The sequence below is a fragment of the Schistocerca cancellata genome, chromosome 3 (assembly GCF_023864275.1).
Source record: "Schistocerca cancellata isolate TAMUIC-IGC-003103 chromosome 3, iqSchCanc2.1, whole genome shotgun sequence".
NCBI classification, from domain to species: domain Eukaryota; kingdom Metazoa; phylum Arthropoda; class Insecta; order Orthoptera; family Acrididae; genus Schistocerca; species Schistocerca cancellata.
The window spans coordinates 327,124,893-327,147,591 of NC_064628.1; the positions used below are offsets into that span (position 1 = coordinate 327,124,893).

At 42.8% G+C, this 22,699-nt stretch overlaps 1 protein-coding gene across 1 annotated transcript in view; it reads left to right on the forward strand.

The window, feature by feature from the left end:
* Positions 1-22,699, forward strand: part of LOC126176712 (sialin-like) — a 130,007-nt gene that overhangs the window by 25,924 nt on the left and 81,384 nt on the right. Inside the window, exons 2-3 of the mRNA XM_049923878.1 lie at positions 2,109-2,332; positions 15,369-15,602. Coding sequence (XP_049779835.1) covers positions 2,109-2,332; positions 15,369-15,602 — 458 coding nt within the window. The remainder of the gene's footprint in view (positions 1-2,108; positions 2,333-15,368; positions 15,603-22,699) is intronic.

The window sequence follows — 22,699 nt, forward strand, 5'->3', positions numbered from 1 at the left end:
CCATCTGCCAAAAAATTGAAAGCTACAATTTCGTGCAAAAAATATCTTATATCATCCTTCCTGCAAAACAGTGGCAAGTTCAGGTAACGATGATGGACGTGCAAGTCCGAAGTAGACCACAAAGTGTCAACAATATTGAGCTGCGGCGAGTGTGTTGGCCAGAGGAGGTACGGCAAAAAAATGGTTCAAATGGCTCTGAGCACTATGGGAATTAACATCTATGGTCATCAGTCCCCTAGAACTTAGAACTACTTAAACCTAACTAACCTAAGGACATCACACAACACCCAGTCATCACGAGGCAGAGAAAATCCCTGACCCCGCCGGGAATCGAACCCGGGAACCCGGGCGCGGGAAGCGAGAACGCTACCGCACGACCACGAGCTGCGGACAAGGTACGACAAATCATTCTCGTGTTCACAGACTGGGACTGGGTGATGTGAGACGTATGCACAGGACCAATGTCGTCTTGGGGAACAAATATTGTGCCGTGGGATGGACTCGATCACTCAAAGGCCAAATAAACCTTGACAGTAATGCGACCTTGCAGAGTAACCATGGGGCTCGTGGAATACCATGATGAGGCTTCCCAAATCATCACCGAACACTCCCCACGCTTCAGTCTTGCGACATAAAGTCGGCCAGAAGCTGGAAACTTGTGAAACGAGACTAATCTGACCAAATGACTTTCTTCCATTGCTCCACAGTCCAGATTTTCCTGTTACGGCCATTTGCATCACTGATGAATGGATTTGGAATTCCAGCTCGCCTGACCTGATTATTCCTGTTCTGCTTTGTCAACTGTTTTGACACTCGTCTTGCCCACGGTTCAGGTAGCCCTGTTTTGCTGCTGATAGGATTCGCGAGTTTGACATTATAGCTTTCATATTTCGACTCAATCCTGCTCAAATTCCGTTTATCAGGATCACTCAATGCACGCTCTCGTCCGCGTTGTGACTTAGCCGATGATGTTTTTCCGCTTTTCCTGTACGCGGTAGTCGGCCGATGTGGCCGAGAGGTTCTAGGCGCTTCAGTCCGGTACCGCGCGACCGCCGCGCGCATCCTGCCTCGGGCATGGATGTGTGTGATGTCCTTAGGTTAGTTAGGTTTAAGTAGTTCTAAGTTCTAGGGGACTGATGACCTCAGATGTTAAGCCCCATAGTGCTCAGAGCCATTTTCTGTACGCGGTATAGACCTTCGATACAGTGCCTATTGAAACATCATACCCCAACTTCACGGAACACTGTTCTGACAATGTATGACACTTTCAACGTAGTGAGGGCACTGCACAGGTGACATTTGTGCCGAAATACAACAGCACATCCTGCAGGTTTGGCTAGAATCTGCATTTATGTTCAACCACAAATTCTCGCGGCGTTTGCATATTTCTGTCCAGTCCCCTTACAAGAAGTAGACTAATACAGGCAAAGAGAGCATTCTTTGCTAAAAGGAATCTGCTAGCATCAAACTCCATTTTAGAAAGAAATTTATGAGAATGTACGTCTGGAGAAAAATTGTCTCGAAGTGATGTATGGATAAAGGGAAAACCGCAAAAGAAAAGAAACGGTGAGTTTAAGATGTGGCGTTACAGAATGAAGCTGAAAATTATGCGGACTGATAAAAAGTGGTCTTCTGCACAACCGGTGATGCAAAGATAAGGTATGAGTAAAACACTAACTTGAAGAATTGGCAGGGTGGTAGGACTTAGGTAACGACATTAAGGAATAGCGAACGTGGTAATGTAGGTAACCACAGAGGGCACAAACTGCAGGAGAGGACAGAGATTACAGTACATCCAAAAAATTATGGAGGAAGTCATTGTGATCTACGACAAACCAGTCGGGTGTCAAACGAAAAAATAATGGCTGCTACATTACATAAACGCTCTTCACAATGGAAATTGGTTCCAGACCCGTTACCATGGTACATCCAGAGTCAGCCATAGGCACAATCAACTCTTGCGTATGCTCAGAGTTCTTACCAGTCACAGATGCTGTAATTCTCTTGTCCGTGCAAAGTTCTTACCAGTTAATCCGTATGTCTGATGACCTGTGCCTGTGTCAGCCGGAATTTTGCTATTCAAGTTCGATGCGTGCTTATGTTCACAGGTTTCTGGAAGACCCGCCACACAGTCCTGATGCTGAATTTCCTGGGCCTGGCCGTCAGTTACGCGATACGCGTCAACATCTCGGTGGCCATAGTGGACATGGTGAACAATACGGCTGTGGCGAGCCTCTACAGTGAAGGCGACAGTATTAACAGCTCCTCCGTCGTAACTGATCCTGACGCCTGCCCCGGAGGACCAATAGAAGCAGTCGATATTGGGCGCAAGGTGAGTGACCTGTCACTAACAGCAACGGGATTCCAATACCGTATAGAGCGTGCCTCTAGGCGCCGGCACTCGAGGCTCAACAGTTGACAGTAGTACGAGTAGTAACTGTTTCTAAGTCATTGCCCTGTTTACACTAAATTTTCGTGTTTTCAGCTAAACCCATATTGAAATACAGGCTGCCCATTAAAGAATCTCCCAGTTATAGATTCAAACAGTATCAACGGTAACCACTGCAAAGTGCTAGTGCATTGTCACAGTTAAAGAGTAACTCAAACAATTTTATACTAGCACATGCGCGGGCAGTAATCTGTAATTTCAGTTCAACGTCCGTTTCGTTTATAGTCTAATTGTGGTCCTCCTATGTGGCCATAACATCCGCCGATGATGCAGTCAGTTCGAAACGTCAAGATGTGTGTGTAAAGGGAAAAGGAATAGACGGCCAAAAGTGTATGAGGAGGATGTTGCTTTTGTCAGAGCATCCTACCTCTGTAATCCTAAGAAGTCTGTTCGTAAAGCAAGTCTTGAGTTTCAATTGCCAAACACGACAGTGTGAAAGGTTTTAAGGAAACGCTTACATTCACCCAGACCAGTTACAGTGTCAGAACATCGTCAACAACCTGTGCAATATCAAAGAGATTTCTCAAAATTAATCATTTCCGGCGCTGTGGCCGACATCAAGTGTACGAACTTTTTTTTAATATGGTGCAAGGATGGCTTTTTCCTCAATTAGAAGGTGAACCCGAAAGCTTTATTTGGCAAGAAGATGGAGTCCCTGTATAGTGAGATGTATGAGAGTGGTTGAACGTCGAAGCCCCTGATCGTTGGACTGGCCGCAATGGTCAATACGACAGGACCTCGACGTTCACCTAACCTCAGCCATGCGACTTTTTGCTTTGGGGCTGCTTAATGATTTATTAGATTTGAGAAACAGCACTGAAGAGGTTATTGCTTCCATTACTCCGGACTTTTTAACCAGGGTGTGCGAAGTACTGCATTTTAAAGTTGGATGTGTGCCGTGTAACTAAAGGTATACATATTGAACATTTATAAGAAAAACTAGGTTGCTTTACCTTCAGTTTTACGTATGATTTATTGTAAATAGTCTTAACTAAAATCTTATAGTTTATCATTAAAACTGAAACATTTTTTATGGACATTCGGTACATTTCAACAAGGGCTGACGATAAAACATCGATATATCGATATTTCGCGTTAAAGAGCAGGTAAAGATAGATATTATTTCTGCCTCAATATACCGATGTTATCGATATATCGATTCAAATGGCAGTTTAGAGTGCCGATATTTTTGTTTTATATTACATTTCTTTCGCAATTTTCGGCAAATATTTGAAATTGTTCTTTTGTAATTGTAACAGAACATAATTTTACTACCACTGTATGAAGGAGTCTTACTGCTATTTGAACTTTCATGACGTCCAGTCTTTCTCTTTGACTGTGTGAAGCAAGTAAAGGTGGCACAAAAAACGAAGTCTGATTGCATCTGGAGGTGGCGTTGTGAATGGAATAACAAGATTTCCGATGTGAAAAACTAGAATACCAGTTGCGTTAAAGAGCCGAACGACGGACCAAGCGGGCACCTTCTATTGTGCCTCTCACATGCAGTTACCGTTGTTAGCAAAGTGGTTATCGCCAAGTGTGAACGTGCATCGTTTTCATTTCAATTGTCGCTCGAGGGGGATAAGCTGCTGCTAGTTTGTTCATGTACAGACATCTAATAATAAAACAATACTTAAATATACAGCTCTAAGACCGGCAGTATATTTTTCATCTCCAGGCAATATTTTTATACGTCGCTACGTCGATATTTTTTCCGTCGATGTATCGGTATTTCAATATTTTTACTGAATATGTCAAGGGACGATAATGATACCTTTTTAAATATCGATATATCTGATTTCTAATATTTTTAAAAATATCAACAGCCTTAATTCGAAACCTGATGGTATAGACAACAGGACCGCTACACTTAGCAACATTACAAAAGTATGAGTGTCTTAAAACAGCTCCAGTGCAACAGTGACACAGAAGACGACAACCAAACCGAATTAGCCAAGAGACAAAAGTTGTAGTCGAAAAATGTGTGATACTATAGCCCACTGTCCTTGTGTAAGTACTCTTCCTCCTGGAAAAGATACTGGTGAAATAAAATCACAAAACATCACTTAAATTACTGAGTTCAAGGTTAACTTTTAAATTTTTATTTTTTATTCATGAGTGTGGTATTTCCCATATTCCTCTAATTTTTTTGTCTTGGTTACTATGCGAAGTGTACGTCGGAGAAAGTAATATCTTTGTTGACTAGGCCTGAGCGTGATATCTCGAGACTGAAGAGCTCTTGTCTCTCATTGTACCATGTATTAAGAATTTTTCCTGTATCATTCGACTGTAGAGGGTGGGAAGAATAACTTCCTAATTGGTCTGCGCAATCTGTAATTACTTTAATCTTGTCTTCATCATCACTGCCGCAAGTTGCAGTATATTCCTGGAGTCCTCAGTTAATGTTTGTCCTTGAAACTTTGTGTCTTTCGATAGATAGTTTGAGTCTGTCTTAAAGCATCTGCCAACTCAGGTTTTTCCACATTTCCATGACGTTCTATCACGGATCCGAAAAATATATGACTATTGATGCTGCCTACTTTGTGTATGTTCAGTGTCTGCTGATAGTCCTATTGAATGTAGATCCCACAACCTTCTGCACTGTTCTAGGACGGATCGCAAGAATGTTTTGTAAGGAATCTCTTTCGCAGTGCAGCTGTATTTTCATAGTATACTACGAATGAAACCGCCATACACATACAGTATAAGAGTGAGAACTAAAACCGGCCGGAGTGGCCGAGCGGTTCTAGGTGCTACAGTCTGGTACCGCGCGACCGCTACGGTCGCAGGTTCGAATCCTACCTCGGGCATGGATGTGTGTGATGTCCTTAGGTTAGTTAGGTTTAAGTAGTTCTAAGTTCTAGGGGACTGCTGACCTCAGAAGTTAAGTCCCATAGTGCTCAGAGCCATTTGAACCATTTGAGAACTAAAAGCGATGATTCTAACTAGGCACTAATTTCAGTCGTTTTCGTCGCAAAGCTATCTGGAACTAGATGCATACAGACCATAACATCCGCTTCATGACATATAATATTAGGTTTAATAATTTTGGGAAATTCGTCGTTTTCTTTCGGTAGAAAATCAGCATGAAAATCGACAAGTTGTAGATATAATACATGAAGTAGATGTTGATAAAAACTGACGAAATATTACATCAGAGTGAGTGGTCCTACGAGTCGTTCTTCCTCAGAAATTACATTAAGAATGTTACATAGAATATTCGTATGTTGAACTGTTCTTATTTCACATTTTTTAAAATAAATGGAAATTTTAGCGACATTCGTAATTGAGGGTGAAACTTTGTCAATGCCAGCCACTCGTGCAGGCGAAACGTCAGAAAAATCGTCAGTTAAACGTCGGCCGAAGAATCCGAGACAGAGGCCAGTAGGCAAAATGTCAACAAGTGGCCATGAGGCATCAACAGCTACATATTCGTAACAGTGTGAAAAATGCCGTGGATAATTTTTGAGCTGTTGTCAGAAGTGAAAATATATGCAGTGTGGGTCGTCTGCATTCAAAGCGTGCAACCGTGACTCTTCTTCTTTCTCCTCATATTTTCGGCGCGAACGAACTACTATCACTGTCGTCTGACGATGCAGAGAATATAGTTGGTGCTTCACACACTGCAAGCAATCCACTAGCGACGTCAAGTCCTGCAGGGTAAAGATACTCGGCGAGAAGCAAGATGCGTGTGTGACCGGCGACTAGCGATGTGTCAACAGCGACGCTGCAGCGGAAACGTAACGAGACTCCTGGCCAGCAGAGAGATGCCATGTGCCAGCAGCGAATAGCGAGCTGCCAACTCTCGAAGGAGCACCACGCGCGCCATCTCTCTCTTGACATGTCGTCCACGGGAGTGTTTGTTAAGAGTTTCCGTGACGGTCTTGCGTTCATTAAAGTTCTTAGATGAGTCGCACAGTTAAATCTCTATCGATAATCCAAATTGGAAAGGGTCCTTGCACACGAATAATGTTTTAGAACTTGCCGAAAAAAATATTGTGAGTGACATCCTCTATAACCGCACCTATTCTTAATGGGGTAGTCCCCTTTGAACGCATGAAAAGTAGGTGTTTCTCCTGATTTTTTTTTTCAAGTAAAATTAAAAACTATTCTACATATGACGATACTTTTATTCTTTGTCTTTAACAAATTATTTCTGTGTCCGCATCGGACGCTCCATGCATCCACTGTACTAGATGAAAGGACCACTTCCTGCCGGAGCACTGGTCATCGGTGGGAATTCCCGAAGCGCTTATATTGGTCCTGTACCAAAATACGAGGATCACTCCAAAAGAAATGCACACTATTTTTTTTAAATCCATCTTTTATTCTACATGTTTGAAAGTTTTGCAGTTTGTAGACACATCCTTTAGGAACAATATTTTCATTCCTCCACATAATTTCCATCCCTCTCAACTGCCTTACACCATCTTGGAACCAGCGCCTGTATACCCACATGGTACAATTCTGGACGAACCTGTTGGAGCCACTGTTTGGCACCATGCACAAGGGAGTCATCATCTTCAAACCTTGTTCCGCGAAGAGAGTCTTTCAGTTTCCCAATGAGATGATAGTCACATGGAGCCAGGTCAGGACTGTAAGGCGGGTGTTTCAGTGTTGTCCATCCGAGTTTTGTGATCGCTTCCATGGTTTTTTGACTGATATGTGGCCATGCATTGTCTTGCAAACAGCAAAACATCCTGCTTTTGCCAATGTGGTCGAACACGACTCAGTCGAGCTTGAAGTTTCTTCAGTGTCGTCACATATGCGTCTGTCAGCAGTCACCAATTCGATAACTCTCTGTACATTGTCTGGAGTGTATACAGTACGAGGCCTGCCGCTGCGAGGACAATCCTCAATTTTGCCGTGCCCGCTTTCATCACGTAACCTGCTTGCCCACCGACTAACTGTACTGCGATCGACAGCAGCATCTCCATACACCTTTTTCAACCTCTTGTGGATGTTTCCCATTGTCTCGTTTTCACAGCACAGGAATTCTATGGCAGCACGTTGCTTCTGACGAGTGTAGCAGCCATCTTGAAGACATGCTGTTGACGGCGCCACTCACGGGAACAGGTTGAACTAAGTTTGAAAACAAGCGGGAAGGATGTATCTACACACTGTAAAGCTTTCACACATGCAGAATGAATACTGTATTTTTACAAAAATAGTGTGCATTTCTTTTGGAGTTACCCTCGTAATTCTTTATAAGTCATTTTCAATACGCGTTCTGTCAGTGTGTAAAGGATAACAGAAAAATTTAAAGTTCTGACAAAATGAATAAGCCTTGACAAAAAAAGTCACTTCATTCGCCCAAACAATCCAGACAAAAAGGTGCACCGAAAACAGGCTTCGGCTGCGTATGCTGACAAATAACTCAATTTAGAAGCCTGGCATCAAATTCCGTTCAAAATCGTATCTACCATTCTAAAGAAATGTTTCCCGCCAATTTGCAAAATATGAGAAAAACGCGTTTTTAGTTTTGAGTTAACGTTTTTCATAGTTAAGTTAAACAGGCCTCAAGTCAGCGATCGCTGGACCATACAACAGTCCTACCATATCCCGAAGGTGGTCCTCCTCCATGTTCTTCGCAGCCATGGCAGTCCTGCCGGCCGTTTGACAGATTCTGTCATCCGCTGCACTGCTCGTTCGATATGCTTTTCTTCCAATTTTGTGCAGAGGTTGTAACAGGCTGGTTCGATCTCAATTCGAACATTTTCATAATTTCCAGAATGCCTGTTAGGCCGTCGTTGAAATTACTTGTTGCCACACTGGCCGCGATGGCGACTAATGTTTTCCCGCTGTGAATGATTTTGGTTTTCGGAGACACTTCTGCTCTAACCGCCTTATAACTCGATAATGGAGTTTTTGGCGAACTTGGGATGAACACTACATAACTCGATAATGGAATTTCTGGTGAACTTGGCATGAACACTACAATGAAGTGGACATCCTAGAGAACATTTTAAGTAAAAAAAAATCAATATTTGACGTTTTCAAAGAGAAGTACTGTCTTTATGTTGAATTTCCACCTTAAATCGCTCCAAAAGCATACCGCCAGAAATTTGAGAGTTGTGGTTGGTTCCTAATTGCCGCTCTTACAGTCAAGATCTCAGTTCTTTTCTCGTCCCTGCGCGAATAAAATTACTTTTTTTCTATTTTTTTGTCAGCTCTCAGTCCGTGCACAAAGTTCTGGTTGTTCAGACGACTTACGGGAATGTCGAAGAATAACATCCTAGACGCTAAGTGTGTCTGAGGCTTCCTATCAGTCCCTTGTTGACCAGTCTACCAGTCTGGTGTGGCAGCTGAAGATAGAAAACGAAAGCTGAAGTTTTAAATTTCACTTGCAAGAAATCGTTCACACAGGAGAATCGTGCAAGCAAACCGTCATGTGAACATTGGACATACCTGGCGTATAGAAATAACTGAAGGATTTGAAAGCGAACAAATCACCGGGTCCGGATGGAATCCCAGTTCGATTTTACAAAGTGTACTCTACGGCACTGGACCCTTGCCTAGCTTGCATTTATCGTGAGTCTCTCCCTCTGCGCAAAGTACCAGCGACTGGAAAAAAGTGCAGGTGACTCCAGTATATAAGAAAGGTAAAAGAACGGACCGGCAAAATTACGGACCGCAAAATTACGGACCAATATCCCTAACTTCTGTTTGCTGCAGAATCCTTAAGCATACTCTCAATTCGAATATAATAAGCTTTCTTGAGATTGTTAAGCTTACGTGCACGCATCAGATGGTTTTATAAAGCGTCGCTCGCGCGAAATTTAGCTTGCCCTTTTCTCAAATGATGTGCTGAGAACTATGGATGAAGGGCAACGGGTAGTTTCGATATTTTTAGATTTCCGGAAAGCATTTGATACGGTGCCCCATTGAGGGCAGTTAACGAAGGTACGAGTAGCTCGAAGACTTTTTAAATAATACACTCCTGGAAATGGAAAAAAGAACACATTGACACCGGTGTGTCAGACCCACCATACTTGCTCCGGACACTGCGAGAGGGCTGTGCAAGCAATGATCACACGCACGGCACAGCGGACACACCAGGAACCGCGGTGTTGGCCGTCGAATGGCGCTAGCTGCGCAGCATTTGTGCACCGCCGCCGTCAGTGTCAGCCAGTTTGCCGTGGCATACGGAGCTCCATCGCAGTCTTTAACACTGGTAGCATGCCGCGACAGCGTGGACGTGAACCGTATGTGCAGTTGACGGACTTTGAGCGAGGGCGTATAGTGGGCATGCGGGAGGCCGGGTAAACGTACCGCCGAATTGCTCAACACGTGGGGCGTGAGGTCTCCACAGTACATCGACGTTGTCGCCAGTGGTCGGCGGAAGGTGCACGTGCCCGTCGACCTGGGACCGGACCGCAGCGACGCACGGATGCACGCCAAGACCGTAGGATCCTACGCAGTGCCGTAGGGGACCGCACCGCCACTTCCCAGCAAATTAGGGACACTGTTGCTCCTGGGGTATCGGCGAGGACCATTCGCAACCGTCTCCATGAAGCTGGGCGACGGTCCCGCACACGTTAGGCCGTCGTCCGCTCACGCCCCAACATCGTGCAGCCCGCCTCCAGTGGTGTCGCGACAGGCGTGAATGGAGGGACGAATGGAGACGTGTCGTCTTCAGCGATGAGAGTCGCTTCTGCGTTGGTGCCAATGATGGTCGTATGCGTGTTTGGCGCCGTGCAGGTGAGCGCCACAATCAGGACTGCATACGACCGAGGCACACAGGGCCAACACCCGGCATTATGGTGTGGGGAGCGATCTCCTACACTGGCCGTACACCACTGGTGATCGTCGAGGGGACACTGAATAGTGCACGGTACATCCAAACCGTCATCGAACCCATCGTTCTACCATTCCTAGACCGGCAAGGGAACTTGCTGTTCCAACAGGACAATGCACGTCCGCATGTATCCCGTGCCACCCAACGTGCTCTAGAAGGTGTAAGTCAACTACCCTGGCCAGCAAGATCTCCGGATCTGTCCCCCATTGAGCATGTTTGGGACTGGATGAAGCGTCGTCTCACACGGTCTGCACGTCCAGCACGAACGCTGGTCCAGCTGAGGCGCCAGGTGGAAATGGCATGGCAAGCCGTTCCACAGGACTACATCCAGCACCTCTATGATCGTCTCCATGGGAGAATAGCAGCCTGCATTGCTGCGAAAGGTGGATATACACTGTACTAGTGCCGACATTGTGCATGCTCTGTTGCCTGTGTCTATGTGCCTGTGGTTCTGTCAGTGTGATCATGTGATGTATCTGACCCCAGGAATGTGTCAATAAAGTTTCCCCTTCCTGGGACAATGAATTCACGGTGTTCTTATTTCAATTTCCAGGAGTGTAGAACCTAGTATCTAGAATGAAAGGAGACGAGGTACTGGCAGAAGTAAAGCTGTGAGGACGGGGCGTGAGTCGTGCTTGGGTAGCTCAGTCGGTAGAGCACTTGCCCGCGAAAGGCAAAGGTCCCGAGTTCGAGTCTCGGTCCGGCACACAGTTTTAATCTTCCAGGAAGTTTCAGAACCTAGTATGTTGACCTCGACGGCGATTGTTCCTCAGAGACAAGTGTATCGTCAGGAGTGCCCCATGGAGGTGTAATAGGACCGCTGTTGCTCTCTGTATACATAAACGATTTGGCTGACAGGGTGAGCAGAAATTTGCAGTTGTTTATTGATGATGCCGTGGTGTATGGTAAGATGTCGAAGTTGAGTGACTGTAGAAGTAAGACAACTTAGAAATACAGTATTGCTGGTGTCCTGCTTGACGTAGTCACGTCGTTTAAATATCTGGGCATAACGTTGCCAATTGATATGAAGTGGAACGAGCATGTGAGATCTGTGGTAGAGAAGACGAATGGTCGACATCGGTTAATCGGGAGAAATTTAGGAAAGAGTGGTTCACCTCTAAAGGAGACCATATATAGGACGCTGGTGCAACCTATTCTGAGTGCTGCTCGAGTGTTTGGGATCTGTAGCAGGTCGGATTGAAAGAAGACATCGAAGTAGTTCAGAGGAGGGCTGCTAGATTTGCTACGTAAGTGTTACGGAGATGCATCGGGAACTCAAACGGGGATCCCTGGAGCAAAGGTGACGCTTTTTTGAGAAACACTATTGAGAAAATTTAGAAAACCGGAATTTGAAACTGACTGCCGAAGAATTGTACTGCCGCCATGATATATTGCGCGTAAGGACCACGAAGAAAAGATACAAGAATACGGAGGCATACAGACAGTTGTTTTTCCCTCTCCGTATTTGTGAGTGGAACAGGGAAGGAAATGACAGGTAGTGGTACATGGTACCCTCCTCCACGCACCGTATGGTGGCTTTTGGAATACTGATGTGGATGCAGATGTAGATGTGGATGTAGATGTAGATGTAGAAGTAGACAACTGCCGATATGACAATGGATGAACATACCGTAATGTTCAAGGTAGAAAAGGAAAGGACAGGCCCCTGTGCACGACAATACGAACTCCCGGTGGCCGGCGCTACGTCGACCTGAAGCAAAGCAAGTAGCAGCATCCCTGTCTCTCGGTTGTCTCACTAGGTACACAGCAATATTCGAGGCAGAATGTAAACAAAAACGTACGTCAGTACAATGGAAAAACAGCTAAAGTTCCAAATTTCACTTTTTTTTACTTGATGACTAGCTACGGGTGTGGACCCATTTTCAGGTTATCCAGGTAGTTAGAATGGAATAGTCAAAATTGTGTTTCCGGAGTATAAGAATCATGTCAAGGTAACAAACATGTACATATAACAAAGTGCAAATAAACATTTTCAGAGCATAAATCATACAGTTATGCATTCATTTGCACTTTTTATACTTGTTTGTTTGTTACCTTGACATGGTTCTTATGTTTTGATTATCTGTATGATTTGAAAGTGGGTCGCGACCAAAAATTAGTCATAAAATACATAAAAGTGAAATTTACAACTTTGCCTGTTTTTCTGTTGTATTGATTAACACAAGTTTCCGCCCCGCAATTACTCCAGCCTGCTGAAAGTTCGTAAAAACGTATGCCTCTTTTCATAAGGTAAGTTGACAGTTTAAACATGGATTTAATCTCAACATATTTCTCAGTCGTACTATCCCAGTAACTGGAAGTTCACACCAGAATCTCTTTGTCGTTATCAAGGCAACGGTCCGCCGTCTCAGACATGATTGGCTGTTGTAAGGGTATGTGGCGCTTATGCTCTATACACAGGTCTGACGGTGGTCTGGCGTATGTATAACATACCACAACTGCACTGTTTACAGTAGCCGCATTAAGGAAACAAAATCATCCTTAACAAAGCCGTAAAAGAACTAGTCTTAGGTGATGAAAGAACACTCTTAATAGCGAGTTTCTTCAGAATACCAGACCTGTTGCAGATACTTGCTGCGTAATGTGATAAAACTGCAGACTTGTGCCCCACGTCGTTATTTTAATCACTCACCCAATTCACAAACTCTAGATTGCGGTTTATTGGTAGAATCCTGAAGCGATGCAGTCCTTCAACAACGGAAATAGCTTACAATACGTTAGTCCGTCTGGTCTTGGAGAATTATTCGTCTGTATGGGACCCTTACAGTTGGATCTGATTCAAGAGATTGAGAAGGTCCAAAGAAGAGCGGCAAGATTCGTGACTGGTAGTACATTTAGCCATCGCGACAGCGTTACAAATCTCATAGAAAGTTTGAAGTGGGACACATTTGCAGATAGACGGCGCGCTAAACGGAAGGGGCTAATCACTAAATTCCGAAGTCCGATCTTCATCCAGGATGAAGAGCATATATTATAACCACCAACTTTCAAATCGCGGAATGATCACCATTCAAAGATAAGGGAAATAAGAGCTCGTACTGAGGCGTTCAGACAGTAGTTTTTCCCTCGCGCGAACCGCGAGTGGAACAGGTGTGGGGGGGGGGGAGGGGGGAATATGATTGTGGAGCGAATTGTGCCCTCCGCCACACACACCGTTTGGTGGCTAGCGGAGTATATATGTAGATGCAACACGTGCGTCATTTGTCTCTCATAGCTTTTGTTATTAACTACCTTAATGTCCCTGTAAAATTTTGGCCTCGATACAAAAAATCTGCCTCTTTGCGAATGAGTTGTTGTCACTGACGACAAATGATGAAGTAAGATAGTGGCGCTATAGGTGTGTACCACACAAAAAATTTAATAAAATTGTATGTGACAAAAGGTCGCGATGTTCTGTAAAATATAAGACAAATGAAACTAAAGCAGTTGTTCCGGCTGACTTGCACTTGCAGCGTTCCTCTCTCAGCTGTCTTTTTAGAGAAATACGGCCACATTTGAATTCAGCCGTTACTTCTTAACCGTTGAATACAGGATTAGACTCCTTATACGGGCTGATTCAGCTGCCCCTGCAGATGTTGTTTTGTACAATCCGCAATGTTAAATCTGGTTTTCAAAAACCACTTGCGAGATTTTCGTATTCTCTCGCTCGCTAAGAAAAACTATTAGTCCTACAGAAAAAATAAGCAAGACCTTTTCCTAGAAAATTTTATGTAATTAAAGTTTGTACTAGGATTCATTTTCGCTGCAAGCCACGGTTTTCGAGTTATTCAAGAAAAGCTTACAAAACTGACTTTCAAATGCACCTCCAACCCCACACTCAAATATCACCGCTCAGGATAGTTCAAATGGTTCAAATGACTGAGCACTTTGGGACTTAACATCTGAGGTCATCAGTCCCCTAGAACTTAGAACTACTTAAACCTATCTAACCTAAGGACATTACAGACATCCATGCCCGAGGCAGGATTCGAACCTGTGACCGTAGCGTCGCGCGGTTCCTGACTGAAGTGCCTAGAACCGCTCTGGCACTCTGGCCGGCGCTCAGGATTGTTGTTCTTGGCACTCCCTCGTATCACTGGAGACAAATTTCCGACTGCACTAATTATTCGCGATATTCGACCTTCTTTGGTCTCTATTGATTGGGCTATTACGCCACCAGTATGAGCGGTTATTTCGTTAACACCACTAACTTAAACGTGCCGGTGACAGTAACGAAAGAAAAACGATTTTTCGAAACATTACACTAAAACTAATTTCGTTAACAATTCGATCCAAACTTAACCCTTACAAGCACAATAGTGTCGTACTCAGAGGACCTGGTGAATGTAACAATGTAATTGTTTAATTTATGCTTTTTAAAATTACAAAATTTTTAGATGAAATTTATACAAACCTCAATGTTACATTTGTAAGTGTCAATTAAGCCAGTGGCGTAACAAGGCCAATCAACGAAGACCAAAGAAAGGTTGAATGCTGGAAATAATTCGTGCAGTGGCTAATATTTGTGCAGTGTGAGAAGGGAGTGTCATGAACAACAAGATCGGTGGGGTCTGAGTGTAAGAGTGGGGGTCCATTTGAAGGTCACTTCCGTTTGTTTTACTTGAGCAACTGGAAAACTACGGCCTCTAGAAAAAAACATTCCCCAGTCAAAAATATAACTAAATTAAATTTCTTACAAGAAGGTCCTGTTCATTTTTTTCTGTAGGACTAATAGCTTCCGCGTAGCGAGCGAGAGAATACGAAAAATATCGCGCGTGGTTTTTGAAGACCAGATATAGAATTGCGGGTTGCATAAAACGACATCGATAGGGGCAGCTGAATCACATGTATAACTTCGCCAACTTTTGCATATTTGCTGGCATAAACTGACTGTAATAAAGAATTTAACTACGACACGATAATCTGGTCCGTTTGAACAAAATCACACAACATAGATTTTCCATAAGTGACAGACCTCAGCCTAAGGATTAATTAAGTGATAGACCTTTGTCGTACAAGAAGTTAACAGAATATGTAGACATCGCTTAACATGATAATGTTCTGCTAGCATTTTCAACCACACAGACATTCGTTATGTCTTACACCACTTGTATTTTGCAGAGCGGAGAGTTCGTGTGGGATAAGCAGAAGCAAGGCGAGATTTTAGCCGCGTACTACTACGGCTATACGGTCGGACACATCCCCGGCGGCCTGCTTGCAGATCGTTTCGGCGGTAAGATTATCTTCGGCGTTGGCGTGCTGGTCTCATCAGCGCTCTCAATTCTGACACCACTGTCTGCGTGGGCTGGCGACTACGTATTGTTCACCAACAGGCTGGCACAGGGCCTCGCACAGGTATGTACCAAGGAACACGTAGACTACATTCCCTCTCACACCCTGACGGAAAAAAAATCTCAGCACCAATAAATAATTAGTGTACAGCAATGAAATGTCGGCGATATATTTGTCTAGGTAAGATATTTAAGTGATTAACTTTGCAAGATCACAGTGTAACCTCCCGCTTACTAATCGGCCTACCCTGCTTGTGATATAAAATATGACCTTGGATCGCATGTATGCCTAATGGATTTTTACTAATTGGGTAAGGCTGTCTTTCCCGAAGAAATAATACCGATAAGTAGGAGGAGAGTGCACAACAGACCCTTCTGATGGAAAAGTCTACTAAAAATAAAAAGTAATTAAACTGAACAGGGTTATAATTTGGAAAAATGAAAGTAATTTTGTCCATTCATTCACGAACAACACTGGACAGAAAAGGGGTACCACTGATCATGAATCCAAAAGTTACACTAATGAACGAAAATGAAATAATTAACGGTCACCAGCCCACTAGAGTAATTTACATCCAAAATCCTGTACAAGATGATGGGAAAGAAAAACATGTGTTATGAAACACTGAGGTGGCAACAGAAGGTAGTCACGTTTTTTGACACTACTTTTAAGTGAGTACGTAATGATAAAGAAAACTGAAAAGCTACTCTTACGTTATGTTGATCATTTAATTTTGAAAAAAAAAGATCGAGTAATGATTTGAAAATATGCAATTAAACTGTATGTTAGTACTGAGCTTCGTTACGTGAACAAAGACTTTCAGTGGCCTCGACGTAACTTCATCAAAGAAATTTAGATAAAAAGAAAGCATTTTTACTTTGCTTTTACTTATTTTGCAAATTGGATTTCAAATTATTGTCTGAACAGCTGAGCCTTTTTTACTGACTTAAACAGAAATAAATAATAGAATACGTACCAAACCAAACTGCCATGTGCTGCAAGCTATATGTAAAATAAATGAAACTACCGCACTCTTAATTTGTGCATGTCTTTAGAATTTTTTTTTTTTTTTTTTTTTTTTTTTTTTTTTTTTTTTTTTTTTTTTTAGTGATTGATTCTCAAACTGAATGAAATTGCTTTACTTTAGTCATATACTGAAGCCTCTGTTGTACAACAGTTAACTGAAAGAAGACTGAGGCTAAAATTCTTAAAAGAGAAATTATTCATTAATAAACTGGTTGTAACTATTCAATTTGTTTCTTGACACGCGGTTACCATTTAAGGAAAAAAGGAACAAGTACCCTGGTTGGTAACAATGTCTGAGGACAATGAGGACACAATCGCCCTGAGTTTAGCTGATTATTATTTAAATAAATGTTATCAATCAAATCACATTCAGTAGTGCTGCTTGGTTAGCCGTTCATACTTTATACCAATGAACAGACTTATTTCAGTGCTGTGCGTGCGACGAAACTCGGAGCCGACGACGAATCTGTGTTGCTGGAACTGCTGCTGTTGTTGAAGACGGTAGCACAGCTAATTATAGGAAAGGGCAATCGTAATTAATACAGCCTCTTCCGCCCGTTCACTGTCCTTACTCCTGCTACTAGACATCTGGCTAGCGGGCGTACATGATGCCGCCGAAATGGTACTCCCTACTGAAAGAGCGTTAACATCACGCTCTCCACGCGCTCTGCGCAACACCCCCCTACTCAAAGATTTTACAACTCACAAGCACTGCTGCTATTATCGTTGCTAGTCGATGCAAAGAACAATTCTTTTGGCTTTTCCCCAGATCTTATAAGTTTCACAGTAAGACACAGATAAATACAATGAAATGTCAACAGACTTCTACACACATACAGTGAAGCAATGCTCTTACTTATTAACAGAAAGCATTTAAAATACAAATATTTACATACAATTCAGCAAAAAAAAAATTATACGAGGGCTATCCACAAAGTACATTACGTTTTGGAATTAAAAATAAAGAAAGTATTGGAATATTTTTTTATTATATACAGATGAAAGCCACACTTAGATACTACTTTTCTATATAGTTCCCATTTAAATTAAGGCACTTATCGTAGCGATGGACGAGCTTGGAAATTCCTTCGTCGTAAAATTCGGCCGCCTGCGCCTTCAACCACGTGGTTACCTCTTCTTGAAGCTGTGCGTCGTCATCAAAACGCTGCATAGCCAACCACTTCTTCATTGCTGGGAATAAGTGGAAGTCGCTCGGTGCCAGGTCGGGACTGTACGGCGGATGAGGAAACAACTTCCACTTAAAAGATTCGAGAACATCACGAGTGGCATTTGCCGTGTGGGCCCGGGCGTTGTCGTGAATCAGCAAGATCTTTGAGCCCAACTTTCCCCTGCGCTTGTTTTGTATTGCTCTTCTGAGGTTGTGCAGAGTTTGACAATACCTTTGAGAGTTTATTGTAGTGCCTCTTTCCAGGAAATCCATAAAAATCACACCTTTTCTGTCCCAAAAGAAGAGGTTACCACGTGGTTGAAGGCGCAGGCGGCCGAATTTTACGACGAAGGAATTTCCAAGCTCGTCCATCGCTACGATAAGTGCCTTAATTTAAATGACAACTATGTAGAAAAAAGTAGTATTTAAGTGTGGCTTTCATCTGTATATAATAAAAAAATTTCCAATCTTTATTTATTTTTAATTCCAAAACGTAATCTACTTTGTGGATAGCCCTCGTATATCGGTAGCAGGTGCCATGCATCCTGCATTTTCAGTGTTACAACAGGTCAATGTAAGTGCGAGGAAAGCCTTCGCAAATGTGAAATGCTGGTACATAAATAGTCGGTGTGACCGCCAGATGCTAATGCAAGCATGCAAATGTGCTGCATTGCGTCGTACAGGTGACGAGTATCAGTTTACGGGATGGAGTTCCATGGTAACGCTGGTCGTGGATGACGCTGGTGTTGTCATCCGATGATGTCCCTTATGTGGTTGATTGGAGACAGATCTGACGGTCGACGAGAGCTAGGCAACATGTCGATTCTCTGTAGAACGCGTTGGGTTACAACAGCGTTATCCTGTTGGAAAACATCCCTTGGAATGCTGTTCACGATTGGCAGCACAACAGGTCGTATCACCACAATGACGTACAAATTTGCAGTCAGGTTGCGTGGAATAACCACGAGAGACGGACAGATCAATGGCAGTCTACTTGAAACTGGACAGGCAAAGATCTTAAACCAGAACTGGAAATTATGATGTTGATCAACGTTGGCTCCCCATAGTCTTTATAGGGAATGGTGTACCACGTAACGCGTACCACGTAGCGCGAGATAAGAACAGCTGTCATAAATAGATCCTAGACTGTCTATCTCTGTCATTGACGATCATTTTCAGACCAGAGGGGGAGGGGGGGGGGAGGGAGGGGGGGACTGGAGGGAACTGCAAGCAATGGAAATTTGTGTCGGTCATATCGCAAACGGCCATTGCGGTACACAAAGCTACGTCAACACAGAAACTGGGCACTAGCTGTCTTGAGGCCTGCGGTGTGGCCGCCCAATCGCAACTTTGGCCCTTTTCAAAAGGAGTAATTCGTCCAGCGTACCGACTGCACAGTTGGGAGTTTCAATCGCAGTGTGTGGAAGCTGTAGTTAAGGCGATGTTTTGTGGGTGTTGTTCGTACTTACAGCGGAAAGGACAGGCTTGTCATGTCGAAACATGCATTGATTTTCTTACCACTGTTAGTTAACTGTGAAAAAGCTCCGCACACAACTGCTGCTGACATGAGCTGGAAATCACCTACAGAAAATCACGAAAACGGCGTTTTTCTTACTCGGCACTTGCAGCGAAGGCTGGCCACGTCTGGAATTCGCGACTCGTGAAATGTTGGAGTGATGAGCGATTCGCTCATGGTCGGGAAGTGCGGCCGTCTTACAGCAGCATTCACTCAAGACGAATATCGCTGCAAGGTTTTGTTAAAAAGAGGAAATTAATATTCGTTTCTTTGGGATGCAGCTTCTTTTACTTTCTGGTACGTATTTCGGAATATATCGTTCTGACGCCAGTTCGAATTGTGATAAATATTCTGTACAACTACATCTATATTCCACAAACCACTTTACGCTGAACATTCAGTCTCCCCTCACAGGTGATGACGAACCCTATAAATATTTGCTACTTGCTATGGAGATACACAACATATGCCAAATGAAGGCAACAACAGAAAACACACGTAAAGACTATGTGATGTGTGAAATGGTAGTTGTAGACGAGCATGTAAAAAGAGAAAAGACTGAAACACTTGATATTGCAGACTGCGAATCCAGAGACCGCAAAGAAACTGAAGAAAGTTATACTCATGAAGACTCTTCGAGTGATAATGCCACGCATAAAGAACAATTATCTCCCAAAGCAACATCAGCAACTAAAATTACTTGATCGGGCAAAAAACCGCGGTGATGTATTAATCGAACGAAAGTGACAAGAAACGCCTACGCGTCAGTACTGTTCAAAATAAATATCGCTCAGCCCGCTCTGAACGTGGATTGTATAGATGGGAAAAGGAAGTCGCTGGACGACTTAAGAGTCAACTGGAAATTGCGCGACTTTTTTGATCTATTTGCCAAAGCCAGACAAATGTCATGGTGGTATCAGAGATACAACTAATACGCGAGTGGGCGTTAGATATTGCCAACGCGATAGACGCTAAGAATTTACAGTTTCTCAAAGTTGGGTTAGTTGCTTCAAAACATCACATAAAATCGTAGCAAGAAAAATAATAGTCGAGAAACAGGTCGGAAAATGTGGTGATTTACAACGAAATGATGGAAGCTTTCATTACGAATAAAAAGCATAAGTCCACTAGTTTTAGTGAATCTTACGTTTACAGTGCAGATCAGGCGTTTTCAAAACTAAACGCGTGTTAAGACAACACTGTCATTCAAAGGGGAAAAACACTCATAGGATACTGCGCTTTCTACGACTGCACTCACACATTCATAAGCTTTAATGCTCATAATTAGTCTTGATGGTTCATTGCTGCCTAAACTATATATATCTTCAAGAATTAACCAGACGCGTTGGACTACATGTCAAATCAACATTGTTCTACGCAGGCAATCTTATGATAGACGCAATGAAGTCGAGATACAGGGCATGGAATATGAAAACGTTGAAGTTTTCTTGCGTCATGCTGTTCTTCCGTTGTGCCTGAACTAATCTCTGCTACTTCTAGATTAGTGGTCAGGTCATACAAGTACTGGTTCATTAAAAGCAATACTTCGAGATAACTCTGACAAAGAAGTAGAGGTACTTCAGATTTCACCCGACCCGACGGACGCAATTCAGCCGTTAGACAGAGAATTTTTCCGTCAGTGGGAGGCATTTTACAAAACGCTCACAGAAAAAATGATTATGTGCAGACCACTACAGTTTCCAGTCTACCATCGTGACAATACTTTCAAGTTGCAGTCAGTAGCACGTTATCAGTTTTCCTCTACACTGTTTCAAAATTTGATATAATATGCGTGACACTCATCAAAATATGTCGATATTAGGCCTGATTCATTTCTGAAACCGGCTCGGTTTTGTGTAAGGACGTCTAATAACGCCTGTGACTCGCTGGGCTATAATATATCGTCTTTACTTGGATGTTCTTGGTGCACAAAATAATGTATGTTTGGAACATTGCATCAGCATCTTGCACTTCTGCTTTAGTTACAAGAAATAAAATTAATTCTGACGTGTTCTAAACGGTATATTTATTTGTATCCATTCCACAACATACTGGAAATAATGTTGTAGATAACATATCAGCTGCACTTCTCAATGAATGTGTAATTATCTTACGATCGCTTTCACTGTGCGAATCGGCTCTGTCACTGCTGTGGCAGGAGAGCGGTGCGTAGCTAACGCACCTTCTCTCTAGATGGCGTGTGCACAACTTGTAAGAGAGTTCAGGGCTGTACAATGGGCATTTACGAGTGCGGAAACATGCGACAAGCGTCTTACTTCATTAAGGTGTTTCTACAAACTTCCAGGTCATGTCAGCAGCTAAAATAATGCATACGGACATTTTTCAATGTTAACTAATAGTGGTAAAAAAAAGCAACAAAGGTTTCCACATGACAAGTCTGACCATTCCCATAAGAACTGGGCCCATTGATTCAATTCACCGTGGAAATGAACCAGGAATTTTATTTCAACATTCTCTGTGGCGAGTCTTACTCTTTCTTCTACATCAGTGGTTCCCTACCTGGGGGGTAATTACACCCTGAGAGGTAAAATATAATTTTCTGAGGGGTAAAAACAAAATGCTCAATTGTGTTTCGGTTACGAAACTAAGCTATTTTTAAAATGTAGTTACTAATGTCGCTGTTTCATAAGACTATAATATTGATTAAATAAGTTAGCAGTAATTAATTTTTTTTTCAAACTGTATCATTAACGGACGTTGCAGTGTGTTGAAGGTTACAGCTTGTGAGATAAATGTATGAACAACATTTCGTACCACCCACCTCTGACAGTAGAAGTGAGGTGTACGTATAAGAAACGGTTAATAATGCCTTCTCGAGTTGTAAATAGAAATTGCTTCTATTCTTACTTCGCAACAGATAAACGAACAAATTGAGAGCACAACACAATAGCAGCAACATAATGGTCACTATAGTGCTGTACACGATATTATTATTATTATTGCTGTTGTTGTTATTGTTATTAGTGGTAGTGCCAGACATAAAGCATTGGCAGGCTGAAGTTTTCCAATTTTTACCAGTTCAGAAATAAGGAACCCAGCAATCGAGTGACTTACAAGCAGAAGACAAAGTAAAGTACACTAAATTTAATTCGGCTGATTTTAAATGAGGGTACAGGGAGCGGATGAAGAGACAGTTGCTAGAGAGGGGAGCCGTGCGGATGAGGTACGTTTTGTATGAAGTGTCTACCCTCAACTCTAGCGATTAGCTCCCTTTCCTGAGAAGGAGTTGTAAGTAGCACTCGGGATGGATTGAAAATTGTTCCACATTCTGTTAAAAAAGTTCGTTAGAAATAAGTAGTATCAGCCGTCCCACTGACTCATTAGGTAGTGATTTAATAAAACATCTACAGAGGCTAAATATTTATCGTTCGTCTTCAAAAATAAAAGTGTTGAAGGTAAATTCTTTTCTACGATTGGGCGCTAATGGTG